Source organism: Pseudopipra pipra, chromosome 11 (assembly GCF_036250125.1).
Source record: "Pseudopipra pipra isolate bDixPip1 chromosome 11, bDixPip1.hap1, whole genome shotgun sequence".
NCBI classification, from domain to species: Eukaryota; Metazoa; Chordata; class Aves; order Passeriformes; family Pipridae; genus Pseudopipra; species Pseudopipra pipra.
This window is the reverse complement of record NC_087559.1, coordinates 12489852-12511608: the sequence shown is the minus strand read 5'-3', so window position 1 is coordinate 12511608 and position 21757 is coordinate 12489852. Positions and strand designations below refer to the sequence as shown.

Here is a 21757-nt window from a genome sequence, read left to right as displayed (position 1 = left end):
AGCTGTGGGTTCAGGGTCCTCACGGCACCTCACATGCCCTATTACTTTGCACCCAGAGAGGGCTGGTGGGAGTACAATAATATTTGTATACCTAAAAGTAGAGCGATTGATCCTGCTGCTGTTTTTCAACGTTTTGGCAAGCAGGCAGTGCAGAATTATATAAGTGTACGTGGAGCTGGCAAGTTTGTGTTCCAATCATATGAGAGCTGTTGTGCAACTCTTCCCCTCCACAGCCCTTGAGGAAAACAGGAGTGTGGGGGCTGCCGTGCACACACAGAGCCCTTCACAGCTTACAGTGATCCTGGTCCCTGTAAGGGGACGGCAAGGGAGGGCAAGGGATGCAAGTGTTATTACCTGAGGTCTCAAGTTCGTCTTTAAAAGTCACCTGCAAGTGATGCAGCGGGATCCTTGCTTGTTGCCCCTCCCTGTCCAATACAAATCACCCAGCACTTGCAATTCAAAGCCGATTCCTGAGTAGCAGGAATCTATGCTGGGCTCTGCATTCTACCCAGCTGCAGAAGGGTTTGCAGGAGCCCTTGCAGAGGAAATCCAGGCTCCTTCCCGGCCACAGTCTGGCAGAGCTGGGATGCTGTGCAGAGCAGAAGGAGAGGTCGAGGTGCTGCTGCCGTGTGTGTGGGAGGTGGGTGCCTGCATCCCCCTCAGCTGCCTCTGCCTGCCAGCACAGCCTGTGCTGCTGACTTCGAGGAAACAAAGTGCCGTTATTCCAGCACAAACAGCAGCTGGGCATGTGCCAGGGAGTGGCCAGGGCTCACCTGGAGTGGGGACACAGCTACGAGTGGACTCTGAGGCAGGGTAAATACTGCAGCCAAACTGGGCACAGAACGGGCAGGTGGGGAATCATGGCCTTGTGGGATATGGGTAATACCAAGAGTAATGACCCACAAGCAGGAAGGTTTTCCTTCCCACAGTGCTGCTCCACGGCTGCCCACCCCTTGCCCACCATCACTCCATGTCCTGCCAGGCATCTGGAAGGGACTGCGACCAGGCAGGGAGCCCAGACCCCGAAAGCCTCCTGAAGGATTCAGCCCCAGTTGCATGTCACAGTTCCTAATCAAAGCAGCCCCTCATCGCCTTTCCAGCCCAAATGTGCCCAGCTTCAGCTCCCGGCAGCGATTCCCGGCACCGCCGCAGAGGGGGAGCCTAGGCAACCGCTCACTCCTACTCCACCCCCCATCACGGTAACCAGGCTCAGCCAGGATTACCTCACCAGCAGAGCTGGGAAAAGCGGGGGGCTGGAAGGGCCATGCTGGAAGCAGGCAGGAGGCTGTGGCCACTGCAAGCCTAGCTTTTGTTATATAACCACAGGCTGGATCTGTTTGTGGATGGTTTCTGGATGAATTAAACTCCCCTTTCACTGTGAGCAGGGGTCTATGGACCATTCCATCCTTGCATCCCTCCATCCCTGCATCCCTCCATCCTTGCATCCCAGCAGGATGGGTGGGGGTGAGCAGGATGGGTGAGGGGTGTCTTTGTGGTGGCCTTGGTTGCAGGAGCGTGTGTACCAGCCCTGCCAGGATGCTGTAACCAGCCCCCACCTGCCTTGGTGCTGACAGCCCCATGCTGGGCTCTCCGTGCTGGCTTTGCCAGGTGGAAAATTCCTCTTGTTCCTGGGACAGCATGGACAAAGGCCTAGCTTGGGAAGAAGGGGGCGAGGGTGGTAAGGGGGGTGTGTGGTGTGCTGCAGGGCTACCACTCACCTCCCCAGAGCAGCAGGAAGGACTCAGACACCCTGCAGGGACAGTGAAGCCCAAGGGAAGCTCCTGATGTCTGGGGAGGGGGGCTTGCAGGGGTCTTGGGCTGCTTGGGATAGTGGCCCAAACAGTTGTTCTCCTGGAATGCTGCATCGAGGCAAAGAGATGGACGGGGCTGGGGACATCTGAGTCTTCTCAGAGTGCTCCTGGCCCGACATGCCCTGTCCCACGGCCCTGTGCCAGGCCACCGTGTCCGCTGCAGGCACAGCATGGGGCCAGAGCCTGCCCTGGCCGTGCCCTGTTCCTGTTCTGGGGGAAGGGACTGTCCCCGCGTGGCTTGCCAGGTGAAGCCCCCGTGGTGCCCAGGGGGGAATTTGGGGATGTAATGGTGCTGGTTAGTGCCGTGCGGGACTCTCAGAGGAGGGGCTGCTGGGGGGCACCGCCGGGGCACGGCGGGGTCAGGGGGGCTGGGGGCGGGCGGGCGATGGGCGGGAGGCGGGAGCAGCGACTCCCGGACCCAGTGGTGACCCGGGACACAGCGTGATGGAGGAGGGACACCAGGATACAAACGGGCCGGCGCCGGGGAAGCGGCAGCGCCTAATGGAGCCTCCGGCAGCCTGTCCCCGGGTGTCAGTCCCGAGGGTCAGTCCCGGGGGTCGGTCCTTGGGTCGGTCCCTGGGTCGGTCCCTGGGTCAGTCCCCGGTCGGTGCCGAGGTCGCTGCAGGGGTCGGTCCCTGGGTCACTCCCAGGGTCACTCCCGGGGTCACTCCCGGGGTCGGTCCCTGGGTCACTCCCAGGGTCACTCCCAGGGTCACTCCCGGGGTCATTCCCGGGGTCACTCCCAGGGTCACTCCCGGGGTCACTCCCGGTCTGTCCCGCCAATCCCCCGGCGCTGCGCGGGCCGTTGGCGCCCCCTGCCGGCACGCGGTTTCGGGGGCGGGGCTGGGACAGGCGACGGCGGGAGCGGCGCCGCCAGGGGGCGGTACGGAGCTGCAGGGGGCGGGGCTCCGCGGGGCGGGGCTTGTCGGGGGCGGGGCTTGTCTGCGACGTGAGGGGCGGGGCGCGGGGGCGGGGCCGGTCCGGTCCGACGGGCGGAGGGGCGGCGGGGCCGCGGCCGCCACCGGCACCATGTACCGGGCCCTGTACAGCTTCCGCTCCGCCGAGCCCAACTCGCTGCCCTTCACCGCCGGGGAGACCTTCCTGCTGCTGGAGCGCAGCAACCAGCACTGGTGGCTCGTCACCCGCGCCGGCTCCGGCGAGACGGGCTACGCGCCGGCCTCGTACCTCCAGCGGCTGCAGGTGGGCCGGGCCGGCGGGGGCGGCGGGGCCGGGGGTGCCGGGTCTGGGCAGCGCTGCCCTCGCCGGCAGCGGGGCGTTCCTGCCGGCACCAGGCTGGGTTTGTGCCGGAGCAGCAGCCCGGTGCGCTGGGACAGCCCGGCTGTGCCGCTCACGGTCCGTCCCGTGTTCCCTTCGGGAGCCGCTGGCCCGGCTCGGGAAGCGGGAGTGCGGTTCCTGTGGCTTCGGCAGGCGGGAACCTTGTGGGACACCGTGTGGCGTGGGAGTCGGGAGGCTGCAAGGAGGCGGGAGATATCTCCCGTGAGTGTCGGGTTTGGGGAACACCAGCCCCCCGGGTCAGGGACGAAGTGAGAGCTCAGCGGGACCATCCCAAGGAGAGGGGCTGGGTGTGAGTCCCCCGGGTGCTTGGTCCGGGTCAGAAGCCCAGGGGTGAAGGGCTGGTGGGCTGTTCATTATTGCAGAACTGGGAGAGGAAGGCAGGAGAATGCTTGGGTGATGCCCTAGGAGATGATGAGGGGGATCCTCCTCCCCGGAGCATCCATGGCTACAGGTGCCCTGGACTCTCTTGGCCAGCAGCCCCAGTTGGTGTAACTCAGCAGTGCTGCCGTGGCCGTCTCTGTGCTGGCTGTTCAGCCCCGGGGGCTCTGTGTGCCTGGCACCCCCGCACCGACAGGGCAGTGAGGGAGGTGATCATCCTTCCACTGTGACACCCATTAAGGGGTGTCTCCCGGTCCTGGGGGCCGGGAGAGACCATGGCAGCTGCCTGCCATGGCAAGCACTTACAGCCAAGTCAGTGATACTGGGAATTACAGGAGGTCCAAGCACCTGCTGAAGCTCCAACTGGGGTCAGAGGAGGGAGAGCACCTTTTGGCTGCCAGGTGTGAGCCCTGTGCCCATGAAGGTGTCACAGGAAAAAGAGGTTGCTTACAGCTTGTACAGTGCAGGGGGCTGTTTAGTGGAGGCTTCTGAAGTTAAAATAGGCCTTTCGTATAAAGCTAATTCATGGGGGATTTATATATTCGGGCCTCAGGGGATAGCTGTGGGAACTGGATGCTGAAGACTGTTGCATCAGTGAGTGGGTTAACTGCACAGAAACGCACGTGAGTTTTACAAATGGGCCTTTTGAAGTCTGTCTGAATGTGGTGACAAACCCCTTTATTTCAGTGTGCTGCTGCTGCTGCTCCTTCAGATGCCATTGAATTTCTGATTAGCAGTAACTCAGGCTGTAAGTAAGTGTGGGTGTGGGCTTTGCAGAACACTCCAGTGAGACGAGCATTATCTGGGGAGTGTGTATATGTTTGTTAGGGTGGTGCCAGGTCTCTCTGTTGGCCACTTCGTCCGTCTGTCCTTAAGGCCGGGACTCTTGCGCAGCCTGGCAGGATGGCCTGACGGGAGGGACATCTTGTGTATCAATAAGCCCTTAAGCTATTTACAGGAGCTATTTAGTTACACAGCAAAGACCTTATGAACTGCTAGATTTTAAAGCCCCACGGTGGCAGAGCTCCAGGCTGCTGCTCATGAGTTTCTTATCTGCAGTCCCCTGCTTCATTTGCTTGTGGCATGACGTCTTCTCACTGCTGTGGGTGCAGGAGCCTTCTCCTGGGCTGCTCACTCATACCAGATTTTTTCACAGGTACCTCACCAGCACACGTTTCAAAATCTTACAGGAAAAGCATCTCTTCATTGACTTTACATTCATTTCTCACATTTTATTTTGCTACAGCCTTAACACAGCTTGCAGACTGTCAGACTGACTCCTGCCAGGCTCTTAGTAATGCACTGATATTAAAGCAGCATTGCCGGTGACTTTGTGAGCATTCTCCTCAAGTTCAGCTATAACTTTTCCAAATGCTCTTAGACCCTGTAGCAGGAAACCAGAGTCTTCCCCGCATCTGCTCATCTGTGTTTTGGCCATTAAAACATTTTGGCCATTAAATTTCTAGCACCTGAACTTGCCTGATGATGTGAGGCAGCAGGATCTCATTTGCTGCTCTGCAGTTGCTGTAATGCTCTGTGTCTGTGACTGACTTTCTGCTGTTGCGTTCTGCCAGCTCTGAAGAGCTGATGTGAAGTTAAAACCTGTGTTTATTCATGGCAGAAGGCATCTGCTCACTACAAGTGTGCTAGAAACTGTTTGCTCAATGTCCAGGATGAGTGCGAACAATATGCCACCCAGTTTTGGTTTAGTAAAGGCGCTGAGACTAATTAGTGACAGCGATTTGGGAGGCAATTAACGCTGCCTCAGCCACGGCAGGGAAAAAACACCGCTAATGATTAGTGTTAGTGTGATTAGCAGGGAGAGAGAGTGGCCAACAGGAGTCACCATTGTAAAGGTAAGTTTGGGCTCCTTTGGCAGTGCAGTCAGGTGAGCAGTAGGTTGCAGAACAGTCACAGCCCCTCACAGCACATCTCCTGAAAGCCCCTTGCTGATGGGATGCTCACAAGGGAGGCTTAGGCTGCTGTTGCTGTGCACTCGTAGGAGCATTACCTTTCTTCTGAGCTCCTCTTGAGTTTCAGGGGGTTTTTTTGCTCAGCTTTCATAGATATGGGAAATTGATGCCTTGGCTTCTCTAGAGGAAAAAATAATTCCTAGTTATTATTTAAAGCTTATTCTTGGCTGATGTCTTTTTGCAGAATTTCGTACTGAAATCCTTGTGGCTCAGTGTTGCTGTTAAAAGAGGGTTAGTTGTAGGTGGGGAAAAAGCGCCACCAACAAATCTTTCTCAAAAATTCCCTTAAGAAACAAGTTAGGGCTTAGCCAGAGCACTAGAAGGTGCAGATGATGTGAAGTTAATTTGAGTCAATTAGAAACGCCCAACTTCAGCTGATGTTCCTTCTGTAGTTCCCTTTTAGTTCTGTTGTGGATTATTAGGAGTCATTTCAAGTCTAGTGCCATTCTGGGGATAGATGCTGAGGCCGTGAAGCAGTGAGAGGGAAGGATTGGGGTGAGCTGCTGAACAGGGGCAGCTTGTGAACTGCAAGCAGAGCAAGCTGCTTCTTGAAACGGTGGCCTCGTGTGTGGCTGAGCCCCAGTTCTGCACACACATGGCAGAGACCTTGGACGGTGACACCAGCATGGCAGTGCCCAACAAAGTCATGAACTTGGGGACTGGTGGTGCTGCTGCCTAGACAGGTGAAGACATGTCCCCAGCGCTGTGCTGGCTGGTGACAGCATGGAGGGTAATTGCCTCCAGCTCCTGACAGAGCAAGAGATGTGCTAATACCTAATGCCAGGTGAATACTGCTGCAGCAGGGCTGTCAGGACGAGTGCCAGGGCTTACCATTGAATGGAAAGGTGCCTGTCAGCATGAGGTTGGTCTTTTGTCTCCAGCTGTGTGCTGATGCTTAAGTAATGTGTGAGTGGCAGAAAAATGTGAGGTCAGAATGGAGCTTAAAGTGTCCTCTGGAGCCACATGGTCACTCCAGAAGACAGGCCTTTCAGAGCTTTATGTAAAGCTGTAAAAGATTCCATTTGAAAAGTTTCCTTAGGAGCAGGAGGTTCACTCAGTGTCAAGAAGGGACAAATGCTGAGCCTAGCAAGTAATAAGGGCCCTTCTTTTGGGTTAAATAGCCTGTATGTTGCTGTCATGATGGGATATGTAATTTTGTAACAGGAGCGTGGAGTTACTCCAGCTCTGGATGTGGCACAGCAGGGCAAGGAGCACAAAGCAGGCGGCTCTCCTGGGAGGATACTGAACTATGGGTGACACTTGGCCTGTCAGGAAAGCTGATCTGCTCTGCTCCTGGTGGGACGGGGCCTGGCCATGGTGGTTTGCTCCTGCTGTGCCACCCACTTACGGGAGCAGCAATCTGCTTCAGCTCCCGGCCCCACCAGGCACCACAGCTGATCCTGCCCTGTCTCGTGTCTGCGCTGACCCGGCGGAATTCCCTGTCAATGGAAGTGTTAACATTGCATGCCGAGGAGGGGAATGGCAGCTGTAAAATGATGTATTGGTAAATGCCAGGGGTGCAGAAATAAGTGCTAAGTTGCAGGGGGATGTTTCCTGCTGAAGTGGGAATGGTTTAGCATGCTGGCTGCTGCAAATCAGCTGCTCGGCTGTATTAAGCCATTAGGAAATAGGTTTGAAATTACTCTGAATAACCTTTTTCATATTACTTGAACTTTATTTGGAATAACTGAAAAATTGTTTGCAGTGTGAGTTTTGGTTCTCTGCTCATGCTTTCACGTGGTACTCTGGAGGAGCAAGGAAAGGTCTGTCTGGGTGGAAAGGTGTGTATGGTGATGGCCAAGAAGCTTTGGTCTGCCTGGTGAGAAAATGGAGCCAAGCAGAGTGTAACAAGCATTTTGAGGATGCCTTGGATTGCTGTTTGCTGTATCTTTTTTTGCAAGAATAAACAGGCATGCGATAAAAATAAGAGACTGCTTTGTGCAGCCTAGCAACAACTTAAAATTCTCCTGCAGCACGAGCGAGTGCACAGCGGCAGAGTACAGGTAGTCCTGGCCAGGCAGACGCAGGAGTGGTGTGTGCTGAGCTGCAAAGAGAAGAGAGGATTCTGTAAAGAGTGAGATTTGAGTGCTCTCTGTTTCCCAAAACCCTGGTTTGTGTTGTAGCATTGACCCAGGTTCAGGATTGGAATTGCATGGTGCAGAGTGAGGTAGCTGCCTTTCCTTGAAGACCGGGGCATGCCAGGGCTCAAAAGTGTGGGTCTGGCAGCTCCTGGCCACTCCTTCACCCTGATCTGACACCCTACACCTGGCCCTGTGCTCCAGCCTTCCCCCGAGCAGCCTCTGCTCTTGTCAGCCCCACTCTCAGTTAATTCAGTGCACTGGCTTGCTGGAAAACTCTTTGTTTCTAATCAGGTTGCTTCTCTGCCAGCACAGCACGTGCATTGGTTCGGTGATGGAGCAGCACGTGCTGAGGCTGGTGTCATGTAGGAGCTCTGTGGAAGCAGTGACCTGTGATAGTTCAGGTGCTGTCACACCCTCCACACTAGCATGGAGACAATGATGGTTTGGAGCATGGAAGCATGGGGATGATGGTGGTCGTGGAGCATGAAGTTAACCATAGAACAGTTTGGGTTGGAAGGGATTGGAAAGATCATCTAGTTCCAAAACCCCAGTTGGTTGTACGGTGCCAATCACAGAATTGTTAGGGTTGGAAGGGAGCTCTGGAGATCATCTAGTCCAACCCTCCTGCAGGGTCACTTGGTGCAGGTGACACAGGAACGTATCCAGGTTGGTTTGGAATGCCTCCAGAGAGGGAGACTCCACGACCTTCCTGGGCAGTGCTATCAAATCAGATCATGAGACATTCTGACAGCAAATCCCCAGTCACTGGAAACAGTTTTTGCAGCTGTGCTTTGCTGCAAGAGTTTTTCCCTCTATCTACACAAAATCCAGTTTTAAAGCTGGTGCTCCTGATCATCTGTGATGATTGTACAGAGTGTTGTATGGATATCCCCTGCACTGGAGCCTGCAGTGTTATTTGTCATCTGCTGCAGATTTGACAGAGCTTTCAATGGGCATGAGAGCTTAATCGCAATACTCACAGATCCTGAGTAAGTGCTTAGGCTAAAAATAAAGTTTTATTTTGGAGAATAAGCAGCTGGTAGGGCTTTATAGCTGAGGCTGCATTTCTTGATGCATGCAAGAAAGTGAAAGAATGAAGCATTTTTCTCTGGGCTCTTACCATAGCAGAGATGCTCTTATGTCAGAGCTGCTAATGCTTTGAGATGAAATTCTATTCTTGAGACTAAATTACACAGTCAGGGGAATTATAACCATTTCTAATTACTGTAGCTAAAGACTTGAAATTTTAGCCAGAAGTTCTACAATCTTTCACGGTCCAGAATGATTAAAGTAGAACTATGGTAATGATCTTTAGCCTTGGCTGTGAGGACACGTTCTCACTTTTACTCCGATTAAAAATAATTAGGCTTTTTGATATCAGATAAAATTTGCCTTTGTGACCTGGACACCCATGTATGAGCAGCATTGATGATGTGGGTTTATCACTCTTGCAGCTGTGTCACGAGTGGTGTCACTGGTGGATGCATGGATGTTTCCAGTGGGTTTGCTGGAGGCTGGAAACCTCAAGCCTGTTTCAGGGTTGAACACCATGAAGGCTGCCTTGGTCAATGTGAGCAGGCATAACGGAGATGTCTGAGTCTATGTCTGCTCTTGAGAGATGTGGGTCTGGCTCTGTTTGCCTTGGAGGAAGGACAAGGTGAGGGGCCAGACTGGAAAGAAGAAATGGGCCATCTTCTCCTCAGCTTTTGGAAAGGCACTTTTCCAGAGCAGACAGACACAATCTGGTTCCTGGCTTCCCTGTGGGGTTGCAGTGTCTGCCAGGAGCTTTACTAGAAAGCACCCCTGCTTTCTAGTGCTGGGCTTGCCATGAGCCTTTCACCATGTTGCACAAGTGTTGACCTGCTGTTATCTTGCAATTTTACTGATCAAATCTGTGATTATTTTACTTTTTTTTTGGCTGCCTATTGTATGGTTTTTGAATGCTTTTCATCAGAAGATGGCTAGACTTTCTTCCCTGGTTTACATCTGGATGATGATCACCTTCTTGTTGCAATGGGAAGAACTGGCAGTTTTGAACTAGGAGCATCCTGCTTTGTGTTTGTGCTTGTGCATCTCTTCCCACAGTCACACTTTTTTGTTTCCTTTCAGGATTTCCAGCATCCTGTCAGGTGGACTCTTAACTAGAAAAAAACAGAAACAAAACAGAGGAGGAGAGATTTGTGTTGAAACCAACAAACCAGAAAGTTCATGGAAATTGATTTTCTTGTAATTGTTGCTCTGTGTGAAATACAGAGGGAGTAAGACACTGAAGAGCAGGGAGGAATTCGTGTTGCTTGTCCTTGGATAAAAATGTGCTGTGTTAGTGATGGTGGGAGAACAATGTGAAGAGTCCTCCTCCTTGCAAGAGAAGAGTAACCTCCATGCTTGGAACAGCCTGTATACTGGGAAAGGCTTTGACAAAGACTGTATCATGGTCACTTGCTGACCTACGATCCCTTGCAAGGGATTAATGTGTGTGGGGAAGGTCAAATCTTATGGTATAAAGTGGGTATTTACATTTTTCTATGGCTGAAACATGGAAAACAGCTGAACCTGTCTGTTGAGGTGGTTGTTAGGAGAGCTTTGGTTCTGGAACAGAAGCAGCCTCCTTTTTCTTCCTTTCCTTGTGTAGCTTAGATGTACATAAAAACAAACAGAATTTATAAGAGTGTCCCAGATTTACTCCCTCATGAAGGATTTAAACTTTGTCATTCCCAGACAGGATTATGTATTCAGCACATGAGCTGTCAGTCTGGGCCCTGGTAGAAGGACAAATTCCAGAAGGGGTTTATAAGGAGGGAAGTGCAGGCAGCCTTAGTATGCAACTACAGCATTAGATAGTCTGCAAGAAAATTAGACTTCACAGGTACTAACATCCCATGTGGCCAATGCTGTAACCAAAATTTTACAAGCCACGGGTTCTAACAGAGCTCTGTGTGCAGAGATTTGTAAATTAAAATGCATGTCCATTGTATTTCTTCCAGAGACAACACCTTAAATTGAGGCTTTCATCTCGGCCGTGGCAGTAACAGTTGGCTCAGTTTGTTTCACTGAAGAGGTGGATTTGTGTGTGGACTTGCAAGGGCTGTGAGGGCTGGAAGTGTTTCCTGTTGCACTGGGAAATCAGCTGGTCCTGCTGGGCTGGTGATCACTGCCTTCCAGATTTGCTGTTGCTGTGAGAACTTTTGGTGGGAGGGAGGTCCTGTTTGCAGGGCTGGCCCTCTTTCTCCACAGGGAAATAAATGCTGGCACTTTTGGAGGACCCCACTTTGAGCTTTTTCTCCGAGTTGGAGTTTGGAGCTGCAAAATGCTGTTGTATTTAGAAGAAAATTTCTCATTTGAAATGGCAATCCACTGGAAATTCTTTCTGTGGACCCTGCGCTCCCTCATTGCCTCAGGTCTGAGTCACAGCAGGAACTGTGTCCTGGTCCTGCTTCTGGAGGAGCATCGCTTTGCTTCCTCAACCAGTGGCTCATAAATGAAGTTTTGACCTTTACAGGAAGGTCTCGTCAAATCTAATTTGTCTTGGCTTTTATCACATGGCAAGACCCTTGATTTTTTTTAAGAAAAGGGTTTTTAAGCTTGTCATGTGAGAAGTGGAACAGAGGACACGATTCATGACTGCATCTGTTTGTCTCCACTCCCCTTAGCCCCCCATCGCATTCTTGCCACAGGGATATTGAGCACTATTCTGGGGAAAGCTCTTTCAGCATTAGCAGGGAGATAGAGTTGTCCCAAAGACAAGATCTACTCCCTTGTAGCAGGAGAGAGGGGTCATCTTCATGTGAGCTTTTCTGTGTTCATGCCCTGCAATGCAGAGCTCGTGTGGCAGAGCTGTGTGTTTCCCTTCCAAGGGAACAAAGAGCTAATCCTGTTCCCTTCTTGCACGAACCTCAGGCGAGAAGGGGAAGTAAAATTTTGTCGGTGTGTGCTTTTTAGGGTGAGGTGGGAAGTTCATGGGTTTGTTTTTCCTGGTTATTTGCCTGCCTGTTGAAGTTGTTTAGAAGAAGTTGTCACTCCCTTCCTCCTTGGAAGCTGCTCGCATTTTGATTACTGAGTTGCGAAGCCCATTGTCCTTCCTCCTGTCTGTCTGGAGCAGATGAAGGGACAGTGGTGCCCAGCTCCAAGGGTAGTGAGCCCGTTCCTCTGACTCAGGCTGCTGTTCGTGCTGGTGGGATGTGCTTTTGGATAGGGGTCTGTTTGCTGTCATACTGCTTCGTTCCTCTCCCCTGCTTAGGCTGGGTGGTGTGCATGAGAGCGGTCTGCAAGGTGTTGATTTTTGTGTCACATTTTTCTGTGATCTGGAAATGCCACCATAGGCTGATATTTTAGCTTGTTCAGCTGCTCAGGAGTTATAATTAAAAATTAAAAAAAATAAATCAAGCTGTTGGACTAGGCATGCTAGATAATTCCAGGCTGTGGGTCGTTTCTTGCTAAATCACCGGTTCCAAGTTCAGATTAGATCACTTCTAAGTAATAGCTATTAATTATTTCTTGGTTTTTTTCCTAGTACAAGTGGGGACAGTACCTAGTAGTATGGAAACCTGAGGGCAGGCCCCTGCTCCAAACCTTCTATTATATTGAATAAAAACAAAGGGTTGAGGGAGAAGATGAAGCAAGAGCTGCAAAAATAGATACTTGCCCACGAGGAGGTGGGAATTGCCTGGAAGCTGGGATGATGTCTTGATGAAAAGGTCTTGAATGCCTGTCCATAGGGTTTGTACCTCCACAGCTGCTAATGTGGTTGGGTTGTCACCTCCCACTGTTCCTGTTGCCTGCTTCCCCTCCACTGCCCTTGAGCTTGCTGGCCAGGAGGCTGAGCTCAGCCTCTGAGTTTTACCCCCTTCCTCTGGAGGTGGGAAGAAAGCCTTGATGGACCATGCAGGCACCTTTCCCCTGCTTGCATGTGGGGAATGGAAACGGTGGTGGACAGGTTTTCAGAGTGGAGGGCTCTCTGTCAGTCGAGTTCAGTGCATGTGCTGTGATGGTTTTACAGAGAACCAGGGCAGCTCCTGTGAAAACCAGATGGCTGCCTAGAGAGATCAAGTTGAAGCTCTTCACCGAGCAGACAAATGCAAACCTCCGTGGCCTCTCAATCTGATGTGGTGACAATTTCTTTTTGTGTAAACTTGGTGCATTCTGTGCTTTTCCAGGCTGATTGAAGATACCATTTTTCCTTCTCCCGAGGAAAGGATGTGTGTTTGCAGGTGGATAGAGTGGGGCACTGTGGTTTGAACATCAAGTTGCACCCAAATGACCTGCCAGAAGGCAGGTCTGTGGGCCCTTTTCCTCCATGCTTAGGCTTAGCTGTCCCTGGGGAATATTTGGGGAGAAGCTCAAGTATCAGGGAAACCCAAATTTTAGCATGTTAAAAGAATAATTGCATGAAAACACAGCACCTCAAGTAAGAATGGTGATCATAAAGATTCATTACCTACTTATTGCAGAAGCTTAGGGGTTTTTCTGAGCCTGGCCAAATCAAAGTGTTTGTAGCTGGAGACTTTTTCCATTTGACATCAAAAAAACAATGTCCCTTGAAGTGCTGAGTTCTATGTAATGAAGTTTTTGTCCCAGAATCACCTTTATTGACTTAAGCTGTAAAATGCATCCCCTTTAGTTTGTTTTTTGAATTGATTTCATGTGTCTGTCTTCCATTAGCTTGATGACAAGAGATAGCAGCTGCATTGAAATAATTGTGCAGTCATTATCAAGGGACCTACACAGTATAAATCTTTATGCCAGGGATGGAAAGAAACCCCGCCAGCATCCAGTTTTGTGAAGCATCATCTTGTCTATGGTCTCGGGCTGCCTTAGAAGCATTGCCTTGTGGTGTGGGGCAGCATCTGAGCCTTCACATTCATGAACACATTTGAGCTGTCTGTGTTCTCAAGCTCTTATTCAGAAGCTTGAGATCTTAAAATGATATGGAGCTCTGGTCGCTTTAAAAGCTTTTAAACACTCTTAATGAGCAAAAAAGTTCTCCCAGCAAAACTCCTGTTGGCAGTGTTTGGTCTTGTGTAACTCTTTAGATGTGAGGGACTACCCAAACCTCTCACAGCTGGGCTGGGGGGAGATAGGAGTGGTCAGCCCTGACCTGGAAGAGTTTAGAGGGATGGGGGAGAGACAGCTTGCACATGGGTTGTGGAAACCATGCAGCTTGAGAGTTACTGTCATCCCTTGCTTGCTGTCAGGCAGCTTCCACCACCTTCTCTGCCCCAGGGTGGCCTTGTACACTGGAGGGGTCTGTGGAGGGGCCACCAGATGGGTTGGGTGGAGGGGATCTGAGTCCTGGCCATCTCCTTTCCTGGAGGATTGGTCCCATTTGATATGGGCTGCGAAGATTTCCTGAAATACAGCAATTTGCTCTCCCTGGTGCCACTGAGTGAGGTGGATGCTGACACAGGTGAATGTGGCATGTGAAGAAGCGGATGGAAGAAATCGATCCTGTAATGAGCTGTGGGAGCTGGGAGCAAGTTTTGTGCATGAGAACAGAACAGCCCAACAAATTCAGGTTTTTTGTTCACTGCCTCGGGAAGCGTGGAAAACAGGATTATGGCTGTTTTGCTGCCTGTAGCACAATGTCCTAAGAGGACATTCCCTTCCTGTCTCCATTTCTTCATGTTTTCTGGGGAGCCTGTGCCACTCTAAGCTGCAAAAGGAGATGGGATTTTAAGTTGCAGCTAAAGCAGAGGCTGGTTTTCCTCTGCAGATAGTGTGGGACACTAATGAATTGCTTTTCTTCCATGACTCACCTCTTACCTCCTTATAGGTGAAATGTCAGCAAATCCAGCTGAACCTTTAATCTGTTTTTAAGGTAAAGAAGTCCACTGAACAAACCCCAGAATTTGTTCTTGAGCTGAATCTGGAGATAGCAGCAAGTTAGCCTCATTCTTCTGATAAACAGAGCTAAACTTGCAATTCTCAAGGTACTTTTGTAGGTCAATGGAAACTGTCAGTCTGTCGAAGTTTTGCAGCACAGAAAAATCATATTCTCCCGTCTGCCAGTCAAAAAGCAACTGTAGGGTCTTTAGTTCATAATTTTCTGGGGTTTACTTTGTCTTTTGCTCTGTCTTTATGATCACACATGTCACAGTGTAAGACACTGCTGTAGATCTCAGTGGTATCTTCATTTATTTTGGAGTACTGAATTAGCATTTGGTTTATCATTGTCCCAGTAAAGCTCAATTGTGTTGACTCCCTGGATTTGGTGAGTGTCAGGGTGCTGATTGCTTCAGCAGAAACATCCACTTTACCAAGAATAAATGTGCTTGTGGGAGCAGCTCTCAGCTAACAAGGACATTGGCACACTTGGGTATTTTGTCTGTGGCCAATTAGCATGATCTCCCTCTGGACAGCACAGCCTGCATGGAGTATTTCAGCCCCTCTGATACCCCTTCCCTTGCTGCCCTGCACCTGCACCCTCAGAGGTCTTAAGATGGCTTTAGTATAATTAGCTGGCACACCTAACTTTGTGTAATTCTTGTGTATGGCACTGATAAGCCAAAAGCATGAATAACATCTGCTTGATAGTGCTACTCTGAATGTGTCAAAATACATTGCTACCGAAATACATGGCAGGGGAGTGAGAGAGATGCCTGTTTTCTTCCAGAGGATGTTCCTTCTTGCCTTGGCTTTACAGTGGCCCACCTGAAAGCAAATGAAAATTCGAGGGTTATCTATTACTGGGGGCCTGGCTGTCACACTTCTTAAGTCCCTTAATGAGTCTCTTGTACCCAGGTTTAAGTCATGAAGGTTCCTGGCAATCAGAGGGAGCCTGCTGGGTCTGGACATGCCATTCTGCTTGTGTGGAAGACTTGTTTGGGATTCCCATTTGGGAAATACCTGCCCAGCACAGAAAAGCTGCATTTGCTCCACACTGGTGGGAACTGGTCTGTGCAGTCTGAAAATGTTGGAAAGAAGGTGTATCCTGGGGTTTCCTAATACCGATATTTCAAATACCTATGCCTGTGACCCAAAGGAGGCTGTGGACAGAAGAGAAATTGCTGGTGAGATCCATACTGTGGAACGTTGTATGGGAATGAGTTTTTTGGGGGGACCTACTGTGTAGAAACGTTAAGTGTGCTTCTCTCATGGGTCCCTGGTCTGAAACAACATTAGTGGGAGAAATCTTCAAGGATCTTGGTCAAACTCATGTGCTTGGGAGTTGTGTGAAGGGTGACAGTAAAAGTACTGTTTATAAGTGATCCTTCCACCTTGGAATGAGCTTTGATCCAGGAGAATGTGGAGCTGCTCTCTTTGAGCAGAGGGGCAGCATAAACCCGGCCTTTCTGTATTTGCTTAGGGCAATTCTACTCCTGGCAAAAAAATACTCAGGTTTTTCCATATGGTGATTTGTGGGTCATTTTATTTTGGAGCAGGTTGCACATGTGATCTGATCGCATCACTGTGATAAACTGTTTCGGGTAGGATGCATCAGTAACTTGAGGAAGATAAATGCTCATTACAGAGGCAAGCACTGGGGTTTCTGTATCAGTTAATATGTTTTCTGATCCTGCCCTGCTGGCTTTATTTTTATTTTGGGGTGTGCAGGGGAGCTGTATCCCTTTGTGACAGAAGAGGCAATGTTTACTCTGCATGCAGAGTCCAAAACACAGAAAAATTGTTTTCTAGCCAGGCTGTTAACTGATCCCACAGCAGCAAGCTCCCTTTGATCCTCCCGACTGGAATGATCTTTCGGGAAAACTTTCCAGGGCCTCTCTGAGTTTTGCTCATGGTAATGCAAGGCAGGTTTTCATCTTTGCAGTGACAGCTTAGCAGAAAAGAGCCTTGGCTGTGCCAGGCCTGGCAGCTCTGATCCTGGTGCTGCTCAAAAGATCCTGGGGATTCATGTCTGGTTTGCAACTTACATCTGTCCACGTCTGAAACTCGCTGATGACTTTCCTGTGGTTGCCCCTTGAGGATGGAAGCTCTTTTCCCTCATTAGTGGCTTTAATAAAATATATATGGCTGTTCACCCAGCGGATACCAAAGAGAAGCACTTGTTCTCCATGTGGCAGATTTGAGTTGTTCATGCCCAAGCCCACAGGTTCTGTGCTTTTTTGCATAATGTCCTTTACATCCTCCTTGCCCCTTTTCCTTCATGCCTGGCTGGTGTTCCAGCCCATGTCTGTGCCCACGGCCAGGTCTGCCTTCCCATGGTCACTGGGACTGAGATGGCAGGTCCATTTAATTTTCCATTTTCTGTCAAGTCAATAAGCAATACCTTGTAATTTGCCCTTAGTTTCAGGTTTGGGCAACATGATAATTATGCCCAAAGCACATCATAACTGCAGTGTGCTGCCTTCTGACCCTTGACAGAGCACTGGTCATGAGACAGGGAGGATTTTTGGAAGAAAAGCTGATAAATCATTAATTCCTGTGCAAGATGCATCAAAAGTTATTACCTCTTTCTCAAACATGTAACTGCAAGCTGTAAAATCAATGCCCGTCTGTGGCAGGCAGGAGGAAAGTCCCTTTCAGTTAACATGTATATACATGCTCTTCTGCATCTGTCTTTGTGCATCAGTTGAATTGCCAACTTAATTGCAATTTTTTCTGCTTGACCTTGGAGACTTTACTTGCGCTTGATCCTCATATGCTGGAAATGTGCTCCAAGGCAGAGGAGAATGGGAAGGGAGAGAGTTCTCTTGAACGTGGCAGAAATTTGAATTTCTTCGTCCTGCCTCTCATATGATTGTCACCTTTCTGGCATTTTGCTACAATCTCTGCTATGGAAACAGATTTTGGAGGGAAACTCAACCTTCATCTCTGAATGCCAAAAGAGGAGCCTGGACTTGCACGGTTTCCCAGACTCGTTCCTTCCTCTGGGCTCTGACCTTGCCCCTTGTCCTGGCAATGCTTGGCAAACCTGATTAACTGCAAAGAGTGTTTCTGCAACTGGATCTTCAGCCCACAGTCCGTGTTTTTGCCAACTCAATCAAAACAAAGATGGGCTGAGATTAGCACCTTGCACTCTTCTCAGCATTCTGGGAACTTAGACGTTAGTTGTATTTTTGATCATAATTAATTTAGGGGCTTTCTTATAGACCTGGGCTAATTGTGTGCACGTGATCTTGGGGCTGTGCTGAATCTCAGTGAGCAAAGGGCATCTGTAGCTGTTCCTTTGGCTGCCAAGCTGAAGACTCTGCAAAGACTGGCACAGCCCCTTCTGTTGGCCTTTTTTGCAACTTTAAGTGCTAATATGTTAAAAATCATAGAATAACTTCTAGCACTTCCCTGTAGTGTCTTTCCTTCCACCTTGGTGTATCCTGGTTCATAATCCTGAGCTTTCATCAAAGCAGAGGCTATCTACAGTTTTCTTTTTCAGTGTAGATGGTAACTCCTGTGTATATATATATATATGTGTGTGTGTGTATATATCCTTTATATATAAGTGTATATCAGTAGAAATGTAAGTTTCCCCTACACAGATGCCATGTTGATCATGTCAGTATTGACTTGACAATTGCGTGCCAAAAGGATGCTGAACAGGTAAACCTAAACAGAGGGGCAGCTCTGTTGTCTGGAAGCTGTTCACCTGGGATAGGCTGAGCCTGGAAGTCCCCTGAAGCATTGAGAGCAGAATTAAGGCAGCAGAGAAAGCAAGATATGTAATTATGTGTTGATTACTTTATTTCAAAAACTTCTGTCTCTGTTTTATCCTTTTAGAGTGTTTTGGCATGAGACATGTGTTCTGGTTACTGAAGGGCACAGAATTACAAGGGGAAGGAATCAGTGGCCAGTTCTGGTCATTGTGGACAGTAAACAGGGTCTGCATGGCTGGAGAGACCCGGGATGAAACCTTTCCACCTTGGGAAGTCCAAGCGTGCAGTGGTGGGTTTCATGCATTCCTCTGTCCCTCAGCCTGTCTCTGCCCCCTTCTCCCTGACTCCAAAGCTGCCTGCTCTTGGGAGAGAAATCAGTGGAGGTTTGGCTGCTGTGCATCCCTCTGCTGCCTTCAGGGTTCTGTTTGTTCCAAATGCCTCTCGTGCCTGTACTGTCCCTAGTTAATGTATCTCTTTTGCCAGGAGCTCTGGCTTTTGCTTTAGCGTGATTTGCACAGCTTAAGCCCTTTCCCTAGCCACCCTTTCTCTTCATTTCCCATTTGTGCAGGCTGTCTGCTCGAGCAGCTACTGTCAGCACACAGTGGAAAAACACCGATCCTTTAGAAACCCACTACAGCGAATCAGCAGGAATTCCTGATCTGCTCCTGGGCTGCCTCTTTGTCAGAAGAGCTCAGCCATGTCTTTGTTTGCTCGCTAGCGAGTCAGAGATGCTGCAGGTTTGTTTGGAGCTTTTCTCATCTGATTTGCTCAGGAACCAGGACAGTTGCCCATTGTTTTTCAGTTGCGTTTTTATCGTGTGTTTTTGAGTGCCGCGAGGCGCAATATCTTCGTGCCGACAAGAATAAGTTAATGCATATCTCTTAGCCAACAGCCTGGGGACTGCACATTTCTGATTGAGGCTGCAAAAAGGGGAAGAGAAAGGAGCTGAATTTCCCCCAGCAACGCAAAAACCCAAAACTCAGCCCATTTGTTTGAGCTGTGGTCCCGAAGGGGGGACTTGGATCTGGCACATCACTCTGCTGCAGACAAAGGATACTTGATTTTTGTAAATTGGTGCCACAATCATTTAAATCTGGAAGGAATACAGCATGCAGACAGTCTGGTGGTGACTGGGGGTGAAGGGCATGTGACCTAAGAGGTGGTGTTCCTCTCTGATTTGAGTAACAAAGAACCAGCCTGTGCCTGTGTACGCCAGCAGGATAAATATCCTAATTTCACCAGTGGTCCGTGTCAGTGCAGCTGCATGAAAACTGAGCTGTCACTGGAGACAAAACTTTGTCTGTCCTTTGTTGTTGTGTTGTGAGAGCCGGAGCAATGAGATGAGGGTGAAGATCAGCAGCCCTGCCTGGGCACCCTTCTGGCTGCAAAGGCAGACGCAAGGATGAGGGCACCGATTCCTGCACATGCAGAAGAGCAAATGCCCTTGATCACTAAAAACTGGGGAGGCGGGGGAAAAAAAAGCCATGTTTTCTTGTATCAGCCCCCTGCGGAGGCAAAGAAAAGGCTGCCATACGTTAATGGGCCACTTTCATAAATGTGGGAGCCTCATGCATGCAGAGTGGCTCAGCCTGTCTGAGCTGATGCAGCTGTCAACCTGTTTGTCTAGAAAATGCTTCTCTGAAAGGTATGATTATTCTAGACTGTTGAGCAAGTTCTTCTGTGTGAATGCATTTAAACAACTCCAGTGGTACGTGTGGAAGGACTGAAAACGAAGAGGGAGGGGGCAATATTTTCAACAGGCCCGGGAGGGCAGAAGAGGAGGTTGTACTGCTTGTGCAAGGACACCAGTATTGTTTTCTGTCAGGTCTCTCGTCACCCTGTGCCACACGTCCTGTGCGGGTGTGCTCTCTTTGGGGAGATGACTGCTTGGGCAGTGAGGATGGGAGCAGTGTGAGCTGTGGGGGTAGATGCATTCCTGCCTGTGCAGGGCCATGCCCTGTGTTGGCCATGCTTAGATACCCACAAGACATCCTGTAATGATGCTTCTTAAAAGCCTGGCTTTGGCCCTGGTGCAGGCATCCTTCCCCACCTGCCCTGGGGTGTGCAGAGCACCCCAAGGGCAGTGCTGAGGTCTGGCTCTGTCGTCGTCAGGTGGGGAGGAAATGGGCAGCAGGCTCTGGGGAGACCCTTTGTTTGCTCGTGTTATTAGCAAGGAGCGAGGAAGTAATGATTTATTGATGCTTCTGTGATTCTCCTACACCGGGCTATGAAGGAAGAAATTCAGTTTCCTGGCTGATATTCATGGCTCTAATTGAACAGTAACTTGTTCCTGCAGGGCTGGTCACCTGCAGGGTGTGCTGACAGTGCCCTTGGTTCTCTGATCCAGTGCCCCCTAGCCAGACTGGCCTGTGATCGTCAAGGGTCACTGCTCTGCTCTCCCCCTGCCCCTTGCTGCAGCCAGGAAGGTTGTGGAAGGCTGCATATAGAGCCCAGTGTTTCTCTGCTGCAGCATTTTGTTTGATTAAATCAGAAATATCTGATAGAGGTGGTGGCAGCCACTCCCTTCTGGAGTGAGATGCCAGTAGGAATGTGGATCAATACTTCACCAAATACCCCTCGATCTTCATGGTTCGTTGGGCAGAAGGTGGTGCCCTGTTGGAGCCTCTTGGCCACAGCCTGGGTGCTGTCACCTCATGCTGACCGAGGAGACCCCTGTGCTCGCCCCAAAAGGGCCAGTACCTTCCCCTGCCATCAGTGCCCTGTCCCTGCCCCCTTCTCTGCCTTTCCAGAGCCGCTGGCGTGGCTGTGCCTGGTGAGCTGGTAGCTGGTGAAGGACACAGTTAACAGCTCTCGTGCTGCGGTGGTTGCTCGGGGCTCTGCCAGCCCCCACCCGTGCAGCTCCAGTAAATCCCGCAGAATTCCTGGGCTTTGCTTTGTACGTCTCCTTTGACAGCACACTGTACAGCAATGCCCTCTTCTTGCATTCCTGTGCTTCTGTGTGAGCCTTAGCTTAGTCTGCTATGAGCAGGGTTTTTTCATCTCTGTATCCCAGAGCATGGGATGGGGCAGGATTGCAGTGCAGGGCTGTGTGGGGCTTCTGAGGACCCAGCTCCTGCTGGGTCCCAGGGAGGAGGAGATCATAGGTGAGACCTTGGCAAACCTGACTTCTGCTCCCATGCAACCCGTGCTTCTTTCAACTGCAACGTGCGTATTCATCCATCCTCCTCAAACAAAGCAGTGTCATTTTGGTTAACCCGAGGAGTGTGTGGATTCCTTCGAACCACATGACCTATGCAGGATTCTATTTTCTATTTTTCAAGTTTATGACTACAGTTCAGGGGATCCCCAGTGCTGGGTGTCCTACAAACCTAGAATGCAAGGCAGCCCTTGTGCTGACAACCCTGCTGCCCCCCCAGCTCAGCTGAGAAAGGGAGGAGATGATTTATGAGCAGCATCAACAATGTCATAAAGTGCAAGTGGCAAGTTAATGCTGCTTTTTTATTCCAGCCCTTTGACAGGGCCCTGTTAATGGAGGGTTGGGGAGCAGAAACAAAGGAAAGAGCATGGCAGCTAAAAGCCAGTTGTCACAACACTGTTGCATTAGTGTGAAGATGTCGTGTTTTATCAGAAAGGAAGCACCCTCTCCATAACAAATGGCACTGCACAGCAAGGAGCAGCTCTATAGGAGCAGCTCTCCTATGAAGACAGGCTGA

At 50.2% G+C, this 21757-nt stretch overlaps 1 protein-coding gene across 1 annotated transcript in view; it reads left to right on the top strand.

The window, feature by feature from the left end:
• The first annotated feature begins 2788 nt into the window (after window positions 1-2788).
• The window catches only part of NCKIPSD (NCK interacting protein with SH3 domain), a 51212-nt gene continuing 32243 nt past the window's right edge, over window positions 2789-21757 (top strand). The window contains exon 1 of the mRNA XM_064667549.1: window positions 2789-3011. Coding sequence (XP_064523619.1) covers window positions 2841-3011 — 171 coding nt within the window. The 5' untranslated portion in view covers window positions 2789-2840. The remainder of the gene's footprint in view (window positions 3012-21757) is intronic.